This window comes from Sceloporus occidentalis, unplaced genomic scaffold, assembly GCF_023333645.1.
Source record: "Sceloporus occidentalis isolate IW3139 unplaced genomic scaffold, rSceOcc1.0.p SCAF_2, whole genome shotgun sequence".
In the NCBI taxonomy this organism is placed as follows: domain Eukaryota; kingdom Metazoa; phylum Chordata; class Lepidosauria; order Squamata; family Phrynosomatidae; genus Sceloporus; species Sceloporus occidentalis.
The window spans coordinates 169049015-169068072 of record NW_028316982.1 but is presented as its reverse complement, the minus strand read 5'-3'; the positions used below and the strand labels follow the sequence as shown (position 1 = coordinate 169068072).

General features: G+C 38.9%; 1 protein-coding gene across 4 annotated transcripts in view; it reads left to right on the top strand.

Moving 5' to 3' along the window:
* MAP4K4 (mitogen-activated protein kinase kinase kinase kinase 4) overlaps positions 1-19058 on the top strand; it is a 200912-nt gene that overhangs the window by 117589 nt on the left and 64265 nt on the right. For all 4 annotated transcript variants that reach the window (XM_089511407.1, XM_089511409.1, XM_089511410.1 and 1 more), the window contains exons 4-10: positions 418-543; positions 3565-3675; positions 8256-8346; positions 8790-8920; positions 11611-11665; positions 12519-12597; positions 15448-15623. In XM_089511407.1, the coding sequence (XP_089367533.1) occupies positions 418-543; positions 3565-3675; positions 8256-8346; positions 8790-8920; positions 11611-11665; positions 12519-12597; positions 15448-15623 (769 nt within the window). The remainder of the gene's footprint in view (positions 1-417; positions 544-3564; positions 3676-8255; positions 8347-8789; positions 8921-11610; positions 11666-12518; positions 12598-15447; positions 15624-19058) is intronic.

Genomic DNA, 19058 nt, shown 5'->3' with positions numbered 1-19058 from the left:
GCAATTAGGTTTGAAACAGGTAAATCGTGAATAGCTGACACCTGAAGTGGGAACCATCACTTCCTTATTTCAAGCAATTTGCTCTATCTGATTGCTGAAAAAATGTATAAAGAGAATAAACATATAATAAATTAGGTAATTATAGATAGTAATACCTTTAACCTTATAGAGATCTCTAAATGCATCAGGTACAGAAAGCAAGTGCCAGTACAGTAGCTAAAGTAAGTGCCATTATGGAGCAGTCTCACACATTGGAACAATTTTTTTGGCTCTGTTCCCTCACCATGCACTCTTCCTTCACATAATCCCCACTCCTGATGTTGTGCTGCTACTGCAAAGTTAATGGGAGAAACATATTTCAGCTTGCATCCCAAATATCATAAATGCATTCCTATGTTTTTGTTTTCTCTCCTAAAGGATGAAGAAGAAGAAATCAAACTGGAGATAAACATGTTGAAGAAATACTCTCATCATAGAAATATAGCAACTTACTATGGTGCTTTCATTAAGAAAAGTCCTCCAGGACATGATGACCAGCTATGGGTAAGCACATCCATCCCAACCATGCATATCACACCTCAAGTATAATTTGAGGGTATCTGGATAAATGAACAAGATGTAGAAAATGTCTTCTCCTATTGTAAAAAGATTAATAAAAAGAATATTTACATGCAAGAAGTTGGCTGGTTTAAACCAGGTTGGGTAAACCTTGGTTTAAACAATATGACTTTTAAAAGCCCACCCTTCAACACTCCTTTTCTGTCTCTGTGGACAACATTTCTATTCAACCAGTCCAGCAAGCCCACAGTCTTGGTTTTATCTTTGACTCTTCTCTGTCGTGTATCCTTCAGATCCAGACCACAGCCAAGGCTTGTAGATTCTTTTTGTACAATATTGCTAAAATCCGACCTTATCTCTCCGCCTCTACTGCCAAGATCCTGGTCCATGCCCTAGTGATCTCACGACTTGATTACTGTAACATCCTTCTGGCAGGGCTTCCTCTTTCTCACCTCCGTCCTTTAATTTCTGTCCAGCATTCAGCTGCACGCATTATCACATCCGCCCACCGCTGTGACCATATCTCTCCTGTGTTGGCATCCCTTCACTGGCTCCCCCTCCCTTTCCGCATTCAGTATAAGCTCCTGCTGTCGACATTTAAAGCCCTCCATGGACTGGCCCCTCCTTACTTATCAGACCTTATTTCGCCCCACCTTCCCACTCGGGCCCTCCGTTCTGGTAGTCAGGGTCTGCTGTCCCAGCCCAGGATTTCCTCTGCCCCATCTCTGATTCGCCCTTTTTCACTCGCTGCCCTTCACTCCTGGAACCTTCTTCCCCCACAAGCAAGAGCCATCACTTCTTTAACCAGCTTCAAAACAGAGTTGAAGACCATCCTGTTCAGGGCAGTGTTCCCAGGCATTGCATAATTGTCCCTTGCTATTTGATGTTCTTTTGTTGCCTTTTTTATTGAATCATTTCCTGTATTGCTATGTATTTTATATGTATTATCCTACTAGAGAGGCCCCTTCTCCACCCCCACTCCGTTTGTGTCCTGTCTTTTAGATTGTAAGCCTGAGGGCAGGGAACCGTCCAATTAAAAAGATTGTATGTGCAGCACTGTGTAAATTTACAGCGCTTTATAAATAAAGGTTAATAATAATAATAATAAAAATAAAAACCCACTTCTGTTTTTTTAATTAATTATTCATTTTTTGAAAAGTCTGGCTATGATTACTATTTTGCAACCCTTTTCCTGGAACTACAATGACTATTTGAATTGAAACATTTAACTTCAACAGTTTATTGGCAGTTGTTGATTACTAGACATGTATCCCATGTCAGTTGCTTCTTTTTAATCATTTTATAGCACCAGAAATGCCATTCAGAAATAAATCCTTCAATTAACAGTAAGTTTAACCAAAACAACTTGGTTTAAAAGAACACATTTTAAAGAACTATTACTTAAGCTAGAGGCCATAACATCTGAACTACATTTTGCTATTTAATTTCCTGATTTAGTCCTATACTAGTGTAATCCTACACATTAATGCCAAAAACAAAACAAAACAGAAAAAACCCCAGACTTTTTTTTCCCTAACCCTGTTTACCAGACATGTTCTTGTAAAGAAAATGGAAATGCTTGAGTTGTAGCAAAATTAGTTTTAGTTAATGTCACATTCACTAGCTAGACCAGGAAAATTCAAGGGAATAAAGCCATTTGACAGTGTAGTTTATGAAAATTTGAGATCTCTGAGATTGAATATTAGCTTTACTCTTCTGCATTCTAAAAGTAAACCTTTTATGCTGTAACCCTGTGAATTTAGCAGTAAGTGCCATTCATTTCAAAGAAGCTTGCTCTCAGATAAGTTGATACAAGATTGCAGTGTAAAGGTATAAGAGTTAAATGTAATTTCCTCTCGCCCCTGTAAAAATACAGGCCTGCCTCTCGCTATTCTAGGTGCTCCTGTTAGCAGCTGCACAATCCCAGCTTGGACATACTGCTAAGTCATTGATTCCTGATTACTGTTTTTACTCATGTATAAGTCTAGAAATTTCAGTCAAAAATTTGACCCAAAAAACCTTGATCAGTTTAATCATGAGACAAAAAACTCTTTAACTCTTATCAAAAAAAGTAACCATCCCCTTCTCTGAGCAGAGCGGTGAAAGGCAAGTCTATTCCAGGAGCACATGAAAGAAACATCAACCCTCTCTACTCTCTCTGCCACAGTTCCACTTCTGACCTTTTTAAATGTCTAGGCAAGAGAATGGTGGTGGCAGCAGCTCTTGAGCACTTCCCCCCAAAGGAATCAGGCTTTGAAGGGTTTCAATAAGAATTTTGTGTATGTTTGTTAGCTTTCCTGGGTTAAAATCAGGCAAAGCTATCACATTAAAGTTAAAGGCTGTAATCACTGCTAATGTAGTTGGCATTTTCTTTGCTTTTTCTTTTCGTCCTCTTTGACATTTTCTTACCCTTCACACATTGCACAGCCACAATTTACCATAGGTTCTCCTTCTCCATCCCACCTTTAAGGTGAGCACAGTTATGTCTGCTGGGATTTTGTAATTTCTTGGCATCATTTTCCTTTGTCTTTTACATCCTTTGTTACATATCTCTAAGTTTTACCCTTAGCTTATCCATGGGTCATATTAAAATCCATAATTTTGGCCCCCAGACCTGCCATTGACTTATACATGAGGGCGACGTATAGTTGATTATATACGGTAGTTTTTGGTTATTTCAGCCACTCCTCCTGCTGGTGTGAGGAGCCAAGTGGGTGTATTCTGGCAGCTTGAACTAGCCGACTGCTTCTGAGCAGTAAGCCATGATTCTCTGGTGATCTGGTTTCCTGGAAATTAATGAACTAGTGAAAAATAAAGCTTCATTGAAGTTAAAGGAATTTGGATTCTGATCTGTCTCTGTTGAGGGATGCTCTTTGTCCTTTTCTGATCTTTCTTTCTTTGTATTCCATAAGCCTTTCTGCTCTTCACTGCATTATCTAATAATTCTCTCCGATGGGGACTTAAGAAAATTTTAACGATTCCATTTGCATTCTGATTTTTTTACAGCTTGTTATGGAGTTCTGTGGTGCAGGTTCTATTACTGACCTTGTGAAGAATACAAAAGGAAATACTTTGAAGGAGGACTGGATAGCATACATCTCTAGAGAAATTCTCAGGGTAAGGGAAATGAAAACACTCCAGTATGTTCTTTATTTAACCTGATGCAATTTAAGTTCTACGTTAACTTTTTAGTAGGCCTTTGGTGGTAAATGACCTTGTGACATGGGAAAGAAATGGAACTGTATGATTCTGTGAGTATACCTTAATTTTTGAATATGAAAATATTTTTAAAAAATAAGCCAACAAGTAGATGTTTGTTTTAACACAGGTCATGTCCATTAAAATATACTATGTGCTATAGATCAGAAGTTTCACTGATAAAAAGTTCTGTGGGTACTTATTAAGAGACCATATAATATCAGTGGTCAAATCTGATTCCTTGAGCTCAGAGTACTGGCAGACTCCCCTGCTGCCTCTTCACAACTTTCAGTAAAGCCCTAATTTCTGCTTACATCAGAGCCACTTTTAGTGGCTACTTAAAACAAACTTCATTTATATACCGCTTCATACTGCCTAAGCAGTGTCTAAGTGGTTTACAACTGTAAGCTAATTTGCCCCAACAATCTGGGTACTCATTTTAGCGACCTCCTCGGAAGGATGCAAGCCTGAGTCAAGCTTGAACCCTTTTGCTGGTCTTGAACTCATAACCTTGTGGTTTTGAGTGAGTGGCTGCAGTACAGGCAGCGCCACCGCGCCACCAGGGCTCCTGCGCCACCAGGGAGTCCTGCCTGAAAAGCATTCACTATTTCTCCTTCCAGTAACATTTAAATTATTTAAAACTTAGGCCGTAAATAGACCAGCTCTTTGTGCCGGCCTGGAGCCAAAAGTAGGGCTAGATAGGGCTGGGGCCAGCCTTACTTTTGCTACCGTGCACCATGATGACGCACAGGCGTCAGAGTGCCCAAACGGCGCTTCTTTTTACTCCTGAGATGGAGTGGATCATTGCTGTGGTATCTGGTTGCCACGGCAACGATTTGGGGTGAAAAGGAGCGGCCACAGGCGCCCATCTGTTGAGCCCCTTATTTGCCTGATACAAAAAACTCCACATCAAATTATTTATAATTTGGGGGAAAATATGATCACAATTATATTAAATTAAAAACAGCTATGAAAACTAGTATTCTTGGCTATATCAAGGATTGCTGAAAAGCCACTGGTATTCTGGGTGGAGGTTGTCAGTTGTTTTCACATCACTAAGAAATTACTGTTCATGGGCAACAAACAACCTTTCTTCCAGTATTGGTAGCACACAAAGCAGAGCAGTATGTGTGATTTCTGTTGGTAGGGAGGAATGGTACAGGACCAGTAAAGGCTTTAAAAGTCAAAATTGATGCCTTGATTTAAGCCAGTAAACTGTCACCTGGTGAAACCTTATTGGGACCATTGTGTTATACTTGCTGCATTCTGATCCAGGAAGTAAGTTGAGATTTGGAGTGTGTGACATCCATTGTATCTGGACTTTTTGTCAAGGGGCAATCCATATCCTATGCTTTGTAGTTATGAATCCAAGATGCTGCCTTAGATATATAAAACAGTGGATAGCACTGTCTCCTCTGAGACAGGCTGCTGCATGTGTATAATGGGAAACTGCAATTTAAAAAACCCTACTTTTATCTGATCATCCATCCACAGACTGAAAGTCAGGTATCACAATGCATTACTTGTAAAAATCTAGATAAGCTCAGACTTGCCCTTGGATACATAAGCCCTTATCGCCAGATTTCATTTATGGTAGGCCCTCCATATCTATGGATTCTGCATCCATGGATTCAACCATCCATAGCTTGAAAATATTGAATCATCAATCATCATCATCACCACCATCATCATCATCCAAAAAGCAAACCTTCATCTTGATATTTTCTATAATAGATGCCATTTTACTACACCATAGTATAAGATGAGACTTGAGCATCCATGCATTTTGGTATCTATGGGAGATCATAGAATGAAACCCCAGCAGATACCAAACGCCCACTATATCTCCTACCAAACTAGTCTAGATAGACTCTTTATGCATTAGTAAGGAATATTAGTGTTTCTATAGTACAGTCAGCCCTTTTTATACACGGATTCAAGCATCCACGGTTTGAAAATGTTCAAAAAAAGTATAAATTTCAAATATCAAACCTTGATTTTCCATTTTTATAAGGGACACCATTTTGCTATTTCATTATATTTAATGTGACTTGAGCATCCACGGATTTTGTTATCCACGGGGGATCTTGGAACCAAACCCCAGCATATAACAAGGGTCCACTGTACTGTATTCTAGGGACACAATAAAGAAAATGTGTCCCTCCAGATTTTAATAGAGCTCATCTCTTCACATCCCTCACCAATGGCTATTCTGAGTAGGATTGATTGGAATTGCAATTCAGACAAGATTTGGTGTGCAACATGTTCCTTTTTCTTGATCTAGAGCAGTGGTCCCCAAACTGTACTCTTCAAGGGATTTTGGACTTCATCTCCCAGAATCTCAGACTGTTGGCCAACATGGCTGAGGCTTCTGAGAGCTGAAGTCCAAAATCTCTTAAGGGCACAGTTTGGGGACCACTAATCTAGAGGTCAGGTTTCTCCTATGAAACAGCATTGTCTTAACTTGTTTTAAGCCTGTGCTGTACTTAGTTTAATTACAACTCCTTGTGTATTTTCTAAAATATGGAATTAAAGTAAGCCAGATATATTAAACTGTGGCACAAAACCGTTATTGAAGCAAAGTGAAGTCAGATACACTTTCTGAAGTTAATAGTAAGCTCCAAAGTTATGGTTTAAGTAATTTCTTTTACTACTTAGTAAAAGGAGCCAGTCAGGAGCGAATGTGGTATATTAGTTTGAGTGTTAGACTACAGTTCTGGAGACCAGGGTTCGAATTCTGGCTCAGCTATGTAAACCCACTGGATGACTTTGGGCAAACTTCCTCTGAAGAAACTATGAAGAAAAACTTCATAACAGATTTGTCTTAGGGTCTCCATAAGTCGGAAATGACTTGAAGACACACAACAACAACAGCAGCAGCAACAATATTTTTACAGCCTAAATTATGCTGCTAGTATTGGTGGTATTGAGTTTGTAAAAGTAAAAAAAGGAAAAGCTTTGAATACTGTGATTGAAATAATCCTCAAGTCATTTTGATATAAGTTTAATGCAAAGAAAAGGGGGAGGAAACACAAGTAATAGTGTGTGTGTGTGTGTGTGTGTGTGTGTGTGTGTGCATGTGCTCCTGTGCCCACACATGCACGCAAACGCACATGCCTATGTGTTGCTGGAAAATCTAACAGAGAAAGCATTTTGTTCAAGTTTTATTTCAGACTTACAAATAACTCTGGCAACACTATTGTCCCACAATATTTTAGTTGCTTGTCCTCCTCAAGCTTTTCTTTAGTCATTGATATATCTGAAAAGAAAAGAAAAAGAAAACATGCTGAGCCAAAGCTTTCCTTGCAGGTTGCCTGGAGGCAGTGTTCATCACAGGAGACTAAGCAAATGACTGTTTTCAGGCCGGGATCATTTCTTCATAGAGTTTCAAAACTGACTTGATACTTCTCTGTAATTTATCAGAATCAAAATACACAGTTCTAAAAGTTCAGTAGACATCCCATAGGAACTTAACATTATCTCTTGGACCAGTTTTGCATGTTACCTAATGCTGGGGGAAAGGAAGTGTGCATGATTCATTCTTCCTGTTCTCTGTGCTCCAGAGAACTTACTGATCTCTTTCCCCATTCCTCCCACTCTATCCCCCCACTGCTGCCTCCCACAAAGTAGGAAGCAAACGTTGTCAGTTTGTATTTTTCTATAAGGTAAAATAATTGAGTAAATCTTCATATAGAATATCAGAGAACAAGAAGTACCACTTGTGTTTCCTGTTCTTTGCCCCTTCCTCAAGCCCATATATTTGCTAGTGTTCTTAATCACTATTTAGTTGTATATTTGTTTATCTACAAAACACTACAAGCTGAAGAAAAAAATGTATCAACAATTTAGATTGATAATCCACTATTACTGAGATTTAGGTAATCATCCTCCTTTGGAGGTACAAAACAGGTAGTAGCATGCAGTACTGTACTATCATTAAAAAATTTGTCCTAATCAGTTTTCATGTCAAATTTCTTCATAACCATTCCTTTTCCTGCATAAATATTACTTCGTGTTTTTATATAAGGAAACATTCCATGTTGTTCTGGCAAAATGATATAGCTCTCTCTCTACTATCTTCAGTACTTAAGAGTATTTATAGCATAGGATTTTGTGGCTTAGTTTGATGAATATGCAGTAACCTCTTTAGGTTTAGCTATGATCCTGTATGTTCTACAAATGCTATCTGTACTGAAAAGAACTTGTGAAGTACAGCTATAGTTTTATGCAATGTAGAATACCTGTACAATCCCTAGTAACTTTACTTATGCTTCACGTCTAAGTGGGTGGGAATTTATTAAACAACTGAAGTTAACCATGTTCTAATACACTTACCAAAAAAAGAACACAAAAGCTGACTGGGGTACAATGGGGATTTGTAGAATAGTTTTACTGGGTTGCAGTTAAAGGTTCTATACAGTTAAATGTTCTATACAGTTAAAAAATGTAAAAGGGAGCAAAATCCGTTATCAGTTGTTGTTGTTTTTTTAAAAATGCAGGGATTGGCACATCTCCATGCCCATCATGTGATTCATCGAGATATCAAAGGTCAGAATGTATTGTTAACAGAAAATGCAGAGGTGAAACTTGGTAAGTTGATTGGCCTTTTTTAAAACCTCTTTTTTGGAATATTCCCTGATGTCCAATGTTCTTCCATACAGTGAGAATTAATGTTACATCATAGCCTCTGGTTGCTGAAGAGTGATAACTGGATAGTACACAATTTTCACAGTGGACAATGTTCTTACTGTCCTTACTTGTTATGAGTGCTAAATTGTAATGAAAACTGTACTGCTGGTATTGAAGAGTTCTAGACTATATGGCAGTGATGAGGTGAGCACACTTTTAATATAGCATGAAGTCTCCATTTATTTTTCTGTTCATTTTAATGGATGACTTACCTTGTATGAGCTTATTATATGTACATATTGCCTGTGCCTCTATTTACTTTATAGTAAACTTGGAAAACTCATTTAGATGTTTTTTGTTCTCTCTCTGTCTTCCCCCCGCCCCCCTGTTCTTACTGAATGTAGTGGATTTTGGTGTTAGTGCTCAGCTGGACAGGACAGTTGGTAGAAGAAATACATTTATTGGAACACCTTACTGGATGGCTCCAGAAGTTATTGCCTGTGATGAAAACCCAGATGCAACATATGACTACAGAGTAAGAGAATACTACTAATCAAGATGTATAGTATTTAATGTTCTCTTGTCTATGCATAAAGTACATACATAAATTCTTTTTTGTGATCTGGGAAAAAGACATGTCTTTTTTCCTCATCTTTCCTAAACAAATGCCCTCTTTCAGTTTGCCAAGTGAAATGGCACACAGACATAGTACAGTGGTACGCCGGGATACGAATGCGCCGCCTTACGAAATTTCCGGGTTACGAAAAAAATCCATTGAAAAACATTTTTCCGGGTTACGAAGGTTATTTCGGGTTACGAAGAAAAATTTGGTGCTTTTCAGCGCGATTTCACATGGAATCGCGGCTTTCGCTATTAGCGCCTATGGGCTTTTCGGCTAGCGAAAGTTTCCGGGTTACGAAAGCGGCGGCGGAACGAATTAATTTCGTAACCCGGGGTACCACTGTATAACTTAGAACCATAGAATCATAGAGTTGGAAGAGACCTCAAAGGCCATCCAGTCTATCCCATCATACAGAAAAACACAGTCATCGCACTCCTGATGGATGGCCATACAGTTTCTGTCTAAAAACTTCCAAAGAAGGAGACTCTACCACAATCTGAGGGAGTGTGTTCCACTGTCAAACAGATCTGGCTGTCAGGAAGTTCCTGCTAATGTTGAGCTGGATCTCTTTTCCTGTAGTTTGAATCCATTGCTCCATGTCCTATTCTCTGGAGCAGCAAAAGAACAAGCTTGCTCCAGTCTCAATATGACATCCCTTCAAATATTTAAACAGGCTATCATATCACCTCTTAACCTTCTCTTTAGCAGGCTAAACATACCCAACTCCCTAAGTCTCTACTCACAGGACATGGTTTCTAGACACTTCACCATTTTGGTCCCTTTCCTCTAGACACACACATAGACAAATTACAGTTCATGTTATTAAACGGGTGAGCTGCCTGTGGCTCACCCATATGTTGCTGGACTGCAGCTCCCACCATATCTCATTATTGGCTGTGCTGACCTGTATTGGTGGAAGTTGCAGATGCAACCACTTCTGGAAAACTATGTGTTCTTTGCTTCTGATTTGTGTGCCTCTGTTTCACACATTTCCTCCATTCTTAGAGTGATCTCATGTCATATAGGGCTGAAAAACCTCTGATGAAATTGCTAATGGAGCTACTTAGTCACTGTGCACAAATGTAAGTGCTGACATCACTTGCTGCGTGCAGTAAAAAAAATGTTTATTTTTTTCCGGTTATGATCTCGTCCAGAATCCATTTTGTGGAGCCCTAGTGTTCCATGAACTCCCCACTGAAAAACCTGGGTCAGACAAATTATACCCTTTAATTTATGAAGGATCCAGATTACTAACTGGAATATGATTACAATTTTTTTTAAGCTCATGTTGCTGAATTGTGGAATGGAGCACATACAGTCCTCCCTTCCCTTACGCAGGGGATCCGTACTGCCCCAGCCCCCCACATAAGGGGAAAATCGCGTATGCTCACGCCCCGTTGAAAATAATGGGGTTTGTGAATGTGGCGTGGCACATGTGCCATTCATAACATAACATGGCTTCAGAGTATGCTGAAAGCCGCAGAAGGGAAGCCTGCGTATGGTGGGGCCTCACTGTATAGAGCCTGGATGGATATCTGCCAAGTGTACTTTGATTGTGTATTCCTACATGGAAGAGGGTTGGACTGGGTGGCCCTGGTGGTCTCTTCCAACTGTATGATTCTGTGAGTATACAGTTGTAGTAATACAGCAGTGAAGAAAGTTTTTTTTATATGTTTTTGCTGTGTGCATCTATTGGTATCAATTGAGTCTTTTCTGGTTTACCAAAGCATCTTCTTCACTAGGAAGTTGTCACATCTTTTCTGTCACTGACCAAAGCTATTAATTGTTCCTCTTGGGAACAACAGGAGTGCTGAAGTGATTCAGATCTGCCAAACATCCATAAAAATCACTTCTTTTTATGGATCTTGTTGTTCAGTAATTTTGCTGGAATTTTGGTAAGCTGGAGTTTGGCACATCTGGGGAGTTAAGGAACAGCATTGCTTCTACATCCTTGCTCTCTGTATTCCAAAATTCATTCTTATGTTTATTTTGGAATAGAATAAACAGCATATTGAAGATTATGATTTTTCAAGTTTCCCTCTTTAAATATCTATTTCAGATTTCTTATCTGTGCATCTTACTTTTTCTCACCCTTTACTTTCCATATTAATGTAATTGAGTGGCAGCTAGTGTAGTGGTTTGAGCGTCGGACTAGTATGCTGGAAGATCAGGGTTTAGGTCCCTGCTCAGCCAACTCACTGGGTGACCTTGGGCAAGTCATGAACTGTCAGCCTTTTAGGCAGGCATTGACAAACACCCATTGAATATATCTTGCGAAGAAAACCTATGATAGGGTCACTATTAGTTGGAATCAGGAACACAACAGCAGCATTGAAGTAATCACAGTATATATTTATAGTTCAGCAAAGTAGCAAAGAGGTTTTTGATACAATTTCCAGAAATTATACAATCATAGATGGAAGGGAAAAATAAAGATTTTTTGAGGGGTGAAGAAAATAAAAAAAAATATATAGAAAGTTCTACAGAAATTCAAGGCCTTTTAAAAAGTTAAATTTATTCCACACATAGTACACCAAACTGTGTAATTAAGTAAAAGAAAGAATGGGTAATATGTTTGCTAACATATGCATTCTCTTTTTTAGAGTGATCTTTGGTCATGCGGCATTACAGCCATAGAGATGGCAGAAGGTGCTCCCCGTAAGTAGTGTGTCTTCATTTTCCGCTGACCTGATTTTAGTTTGAAAACTTTATAATTATGTTGATTTAATCTATGCAATTTAACTTACACTTGAGATTTTCAAAAGCAGAATAAATTTCTTCACTCTTGCATTTCTGCTCCATCCCTTCTAGCAGCAGAAATAGGAAATCCTATAAATAATAGTGTTATATATCAGAGAACTGTGACAAAATGGTGGTCGTGCTTGGGTGTTAAAAACAAAACAGAGGGAACCTCTTACTACAGTGTTATAGAAGCTATATAAACTTTCTGATGAGAGAGACATTTGATCTTGTAACAGATAATGCTGTAGCACTCTTAGTGCCTTGTGCACCTAAAATGTAAATGACAATCTGTAAGTGATAAACATGCTTAAAAAATGGATGTTAAGTAATTTTGTTCCTCATCACCAGTTTCTGTAAGTTATGTAAAATGGCAACCTTTATTTTCAGGCTTGAGAAATTTTATTATAAAAATAGTCTCTCAAGAGTTTGTGTGTGTGCATGTGTGTATGAATATGAATGCATATATGTAAGCACGATTCATTTAGGAATTGTAGTTGTTGCGTTACTACATCTTTTTGTAGTTTCTCAGACCTAAAGCCAATTGTTTATATCAACTAGAATAAGAGCTAGGATAAGTAAAATTAAATGTGGAATGGTGGGTCAATCTTTATGTAAAATTCATTGATTCACGAGGTTACACTTGGTGGTACTTAGCAATTAGGTTTAAGCCTCATAATCCTATTGCTAGCCATTTAGAATTGTAAACTACCTGTGAGCATTAAAAGCAACAACAGAATATCAACTACAGAATCCTTTTTTCTTGTTTTAGCTCTCTGTGACATGCATCCAATGAGAGCCCTGTTTCTTATTCCCAGAAACCCCCCTCCACGTCTAAAATCTAAGAAATGGTATGTGGTTGTTACTTCTTTCTCCTTTAAATATGCAATATTTTAATGTAATATTTTCTCTTCTACAGACCTGAAATATAGATTTCAGCTTGCTGAAACCAATTTTCTGTACCTCTGAATCCGTCAGAAATGAAATACATGTTAATCATTTATTAGTTCCACTTTTTGCACCTAAGACATTGAACAAAAAAAGAGGTATTGTGTTTTGACAGAACAGTATTTCACTAAGCTGACAAATTATTTACCTACTAAAGGTGAAAATGTCAGTTTGTCTTCCATATAGGTCTTAATTTCTAATGTAAAATATAATGAGGGAGTATAACTATGCCACCATCTCCTCATTTTCAGGCAGAAGGTGTTTCTTAAAATTCCTAAAGTCTTAAGCTGTAGTAAGTTGCTCTTCGCATCAACTGAGAGAAATTCATTAATTGCCATGTCATTTTTTAAAGCTACTTTTATGCATAATTTTCACTGAGAAATTGTATATACTGAGTTTAAAACAGCAACACAGAATACTTCCTGGAGGTTTTCAGTATTGACACAAATAACACTTCACTGATTTTGAATCTCATACCTGAAAGCAGTATGTGCCAGCTTTAAGGATTGAAATGAATGTTGTATGATAAATCTGGTTGCTCCTGTTTTTCCTTTGGTAAGCCCACTGCAATGTTTATGGGGCACGTTTTAGTCAAAACTCAGTACAGGTATACCTCAGTTAATGAAGTTCCTGGGCATTACTTCTTTAACAGGAAAATTGATATCAGAGGCAGAAGTAACATGGAAAGTGTAGAAGTAAGTTTCTACACCACAAAAGAGAGATAGAGAGAGGAGAACAGAAAGCAGGTCTACATGTTTCAGCAGACATTTCATTTAAAGCTAACAATTTGCACATGTGAAATGAAACAACCAGGTCAGTGAAGTCTTGCATAGTAAATAAAAACATTTTGAACTGTCTAGAGACCACTTGAGTCGTTTCCAAAATGCAGCCAAGGATGATCTTTTCTTCTTTCACCAATTCCCATGTTTTTCAAGTTTTCCATTTTGGAAATTTTCAACATGCTTGCCAGGGCAGGGGGACTGTTGAGAGAGATTAATCTGTTTTCCTTTTTTCTCTCTGTTTTGATCAATAAATTCTGGAGACAGCCACTCTTTATCTTGTAGTCCTGTTCTAGTGAAGCATACAAGCCAAAGTAGGATTTGCAGGAGCAGAATCCCATTCTTTCCCAGCTCAAATTTTTATTGCATTGTTTGCTGTAGACATGCTACTGCAAACTGACACAGAAAGTCTTTGTTTCTCCAGTCCTCCTTCACCATCCTTCCAGTGCTGATACTGCTAAAACCATCCAGCTAGATAGGGAACAGGAGGCTGGGTAGGTGCAGAAAGACTGTACAACTGAGGTACTTTGTCACAGGCTTGTTAACTGAAGTATCCATGTAATTAGTTTGTCTCAGTAAGGATTTGAACCTGGTCTACTTGTAATCTGATTCCATCTCTTTAGGCCAGCTGACTTTGAAGACCTTTTAGATCAGTGAGTGATCCTACAAAGCCAATTATCTCATTAATAAACTAATTCCATTTCTTTGTTGAGCAAATGGTACTTCACAATAAACATCGTGTAGTGGTGTCTTAACACAGCACATAAATATTAAGATTAAGGAATTAAAAAAGCAATAGTCTTCTTCTGTATTTCTCTATATCCTTTTTTATCACTTTCCTTTTCTCCTGAACTTAGCTTCAAGTGACAAACAATTTAAAACAAATAGAGATAAAAATCATGCAAAGGATTATCATTAAACTATCAGTAATACTAAAAACATTTTAAAAGCTTGAAACAAAATTTAAAATGGTATAGCAGTGCTGCGTGTGTGCATATATGTGCCTTGAAGTCACCTGTCAACTTGTGACCACCCCATGAATTTCATAGGGGTTTCTTAGGCAAGGAATAGGTGGTTTTGCCAAGCCCTTCCTCTGAAATATAACTGTAGCACCTGGTATTTGTTGATGATCTCCCATCCAAGTACTAACTAGGACTTATCCTGCATAGTTTTCAATATCAGGTGGGATCTGGTGTCTGTTGGATATTTAAGCATGTTATAACACCACAACAGTATATTATGTAAATGTCTTCAGAAATTTATTGATCCATTGAACAGACCTTGCAATAGAGCTCATATAAATAGAACACAATAGGCCCAGATCAATAGCAAAATTAACCTGGGGTTAAATACTGGCATGATAGTCAACAAGTACTCTATGTCAAAGTTGTAAAGAAGCTTGCACATAAAATGAAAAGCTCATAACCCAATACACACACCTCTTTCTTTTCTTTTCTTTCTTTCTTGAACATGAGATAATTTCCCCTCTAATTGTTAAAGTACTGAATTTACATTATGGCATTAATTCCATGAGAGATAGAATCTTCAGGGATAATTTTGATTAGGAAAACTCATGATTCTTACAATATGCAGGCATGTGCTGATTGCACATTCTCCACACAATATTTAGGTGATATATTCACTTTGTAATAACTATACTGCATATAAAAGTAATATGAGAAGCAACTCTAGGGAGTTAACAGTTGAATGTTGAGGTTGGATTAGTTAACACGTTGCACTGAATGCAAAGCATCTAAGGAAGTAGAGCAAGTCTAAGAAAGCTTCAGCTAGAATTTCTTTCTCACCGTCTTAAAGGTGCTACAAGATCCCTTTGCATCATGAAGTAATGGTTTATGTTGCTTTTTATTACTTAGTCAAATTTATTTTTCAACGTTTGCTGCTTCTAGTGAGCCATACTAAATAGACTCTTACTTTGCCAAATAAGTTAAATATGTGTGATTTATTTTTGCTTAGGTCAAAAAAGTTCTTTAGTTTTATAGAGGGCTGTTTAGTGAAGAACTATATGCAGCGACCTTCTACGGAGCAACTTTTAAAGCATCCATTCATTCGTGATCAACCAAATGAAAGGCAAGTCCGGATCCAGCTTAAAGATCATATAGACAGAACTAGGAAGAAGAGAGGAGAGAAGGGTATGTAATCATTTTGAAACTACAACCACATTGCATGTTTGTAGTACTATCATTTGTATTAGAGCATCTACATCAGGGGTGGGGAAGTTGCTCCTCTCAGAGCCATTTTTTAAGTTCCAAGTCCCCCAAGGTATTTTTTAAAAATTTGTTTGTGTTAAATTTTTCCATGGACCCTCTAGGTCAGCAGTTCCCAACCTGTGCTCTGTGGAGCCCTTAGGGCTCTTTGTGCACTTCCCATGTGGTTCACGGCCACTCCAGCAAAATGAAAGAAATAAAAATTAAATTAAATTATAGAACAAGAAACAAAAAGTAACACTACTCCTAAACACTATTAACTTGTAAGACAAAAGGTATGCCTCCTCGGGGCTTTGCCATAGGAATTGATTCTAAAAAAGGCTCCATGAGTCAAAAAGGTTAGGAATCCCTGTTCTAGGTGATATGTAGAACAGTTTTGATACACTCTTCCCCAGGTCATTTTAGACACAGAAGAGCAATTTTTCTATCATGAAATGAACTAGATGTTGACTTCTAGTCATATTCTGTTGGAAAAAAATCTAAAACAGTTCAGAGAGGGCCAAAAATTGAACAATGTCACTCCTAATGTCTCCTACAAGGTGTTGACAAATTCCCCCTCTCCCCCCAGGTGTTTGTGCAGCAGGTATGTGTGACCTTCCAGGGTCCCCCAGGGACCAATATGCCCACCTATGCAGCCAAAATAGTGCTGTTTCTCACAACATTCAGTGTTTGAAATGGCTGTTATAACTGTTTGAAAACTAGATTCTAGGATTATTTTTAGACTGCTTTGAAAAGATTTTAAAGATATTTTAGATATTGCCTTTAATCCTCCGAAGTGTCAGGAGGACGACTTGCTCTCTTGATCCCTGTCCCTCATGGTTGACAGCTCAGGGGGGAGATGTGGTGCGACTAATGTTGCACCACATAATTAATACATCTCTAAGCGAGGGCCAGTTCCCATCTAAATTAAAATTAGCAGTGGTTAAACCCCTGCTAAAGAAGCCCTCCTTAGACCCCCTGCTTCGTAATAATTATAGACCAATCTCGCTGCTACCTTTCTTAGGGAAGGTGATCGAGAGAGCAGTCGCCTTCCAGCTTCAGTCGATCTTGGACGACACCGATTTTCTAGACCCATTTCAAACTGGCTTCCGGGCGGGCTATGGAGTTGAGACTGCCATGGTTGCCTTAGTTGATGATCTCCATCTGAGCATGGACAGGGGGAGCGTGTCCCTGTTAGTGCTTTTGGACATCTCAGCGGCCTTCGATACCATCGACCATGGTATCCTTCTGGGACGCCTGAGGGAGTTGGGAATCGGGGGCACTGCTTTGCAGTGGTTCCGTTCCTACCTCTCGGGCAGATCCCAGATGGTGGAGCTGGGGGACTGTCGCTCCGATAGGAGGGCCCTGATATCTGGTGTCCCTCAGGGAGCGATTTTGTCCCCTATGCTATTCAACATCTACATGAAGCCGCTGGGAGAGATCATCCGGAGACATGGGGCGCGGTGTTATCAGTACGCTGATGACACCCAGATAATTTTCTCTATGTCTCCGACTGATGCAGTAACTAAGGATGGCATCTCTCCTCTAGATGCCTGCTTGGCGTCAGTAATGGGCTGGATGAGGGAGAACAAACTCAGTGTGAATCCAGGGAAAACGGAAGTACTGGTGATAGGTTCCCCGGTTCCTGGTGGTGAGATTTGTCACCCGGCCCTGAACGGGGTCACGCTCCCCCTGAAGGACTCGGTGCGCAGCTTGGGAGTACTCCTTGATTCGTCGCTCCAGCTGACTTCTCAGGTGGATGCGACGGTCAGGAGTGCCTGTTATCAGCTTCGGCTGATACGCCAGCTGCGTCCCTACCTGGACCGAAAGGACCTAGAATCTGTTGTACATGCTTTGGTAACCTCTCGTCTGGATTTCTGCAACGCGCTCTACATGGGGCAACCCTTGTACCAAACTCGGAAGCTGCAATTAGTGCAGAATATGGCAGCCAGATTGGTCGCTGGTAGTTCCAGGTCGGACCATATAACACCTGTTTTAAAAGATCTTCACTGGCTGCCTATTCGCTTCCGGGCTCAATACAAGGTGTTGGTTTTGACCTATAAAGCCCTAAATGGCTTGGGCCCAGGGTACTTGGAGGACCGCCTCTCCCCACACAATCCACCCCGCACACTCAGAACCTCTGGGACCAACTTGTTGGAGGTTCCCAGGTCCAATCTGACCCGAACCTCACAGAGGGCTTTTACCACCGCTGCCCCTGTACTTTGGAATAAGCTCCCTGCAGAGCTTCGCTCCGCCGCCTCGTTAGATGTTTTTAAAAAACAGCTGAAAACATATCTATTTCGGCTGGCCTTCCCACCTTAAATTGTCTGTCTATTTCTCCTGCCCTTTTTTTCCTCTGACCCTGGATTGATGATTGTTTTTGCATTTTTCTATTGCCCCTGATAGATGTATCTTTTACTTATCGTCTTCCTGTTCCGGTTTTTGTAATAATGGTTTTTAACTGTTGATTGAATTTTACCTGTATTGTAATGTTTTTTATAACTTTGTAAGCCGCCCTGATCATTTCTTGGAAGGGCGGGGTAGAAATAAAATTTATTATTTATTATTATTAATGTATTTTAAAGTGTTTTTATACAGTTTCAATTGGTTGTTATTTATTCATTACCTTGGGAGCCTTTGTGAAACAGAAATACTTTAAACAAACAGTCAGTCAGTCAATCCTCCATGGTTGGTCATCGCTGCCCTATATACACAAGAGCTATGCATAAAGTAATGCAAGGCAGAGCTTGAGTTTTATAATATTTCTGTCATCAATACTATTTATTTATTTATCTATTTAATTTTTATCCCGCTTTTCTCCCAGAGTGGGACCCAACCCAACCCATAGATCATCTGACAACCTCTCATTCGGGTTTCAGATATACTTAGGGCCTTGTATGAGATTTCATTTTATATTACCTCCTTTTAAGGAATTATAACAGAAAGGTCTTTTAACACTGTTTATTCCATTTATTCATTCCTCTCACCAGGCAAGGTGAACGCAGTTATTTAAAAGATGACTAATAACTCAGTAGTACTAAAATGTGTGATCTGAAGAATTTAGAAAGATTTAATCTGTGATCTAAAGAGTGCTCCCAACAATCTTTGAGTATATTTCAATAGAAACAGTGTTGACACCCTCTCTGCTCCTCACACCACATGGCAAACTATTTTCAAAAGGGACTACAAGAAGATATTTATGATATGACAAAACAACATATCAAAATTAAACTGTCTGTTTCTAAAGCCTGAGGGCAGGGAACCGCCTAATTAAAAAGATTGTATGTACAGCGCTGTGTAAATTTACAGCGCTTTATAAATAAAGGTTAATAATAATAATAATAATAATAATAATAATAATAATGAAAACTTGGGATCCCA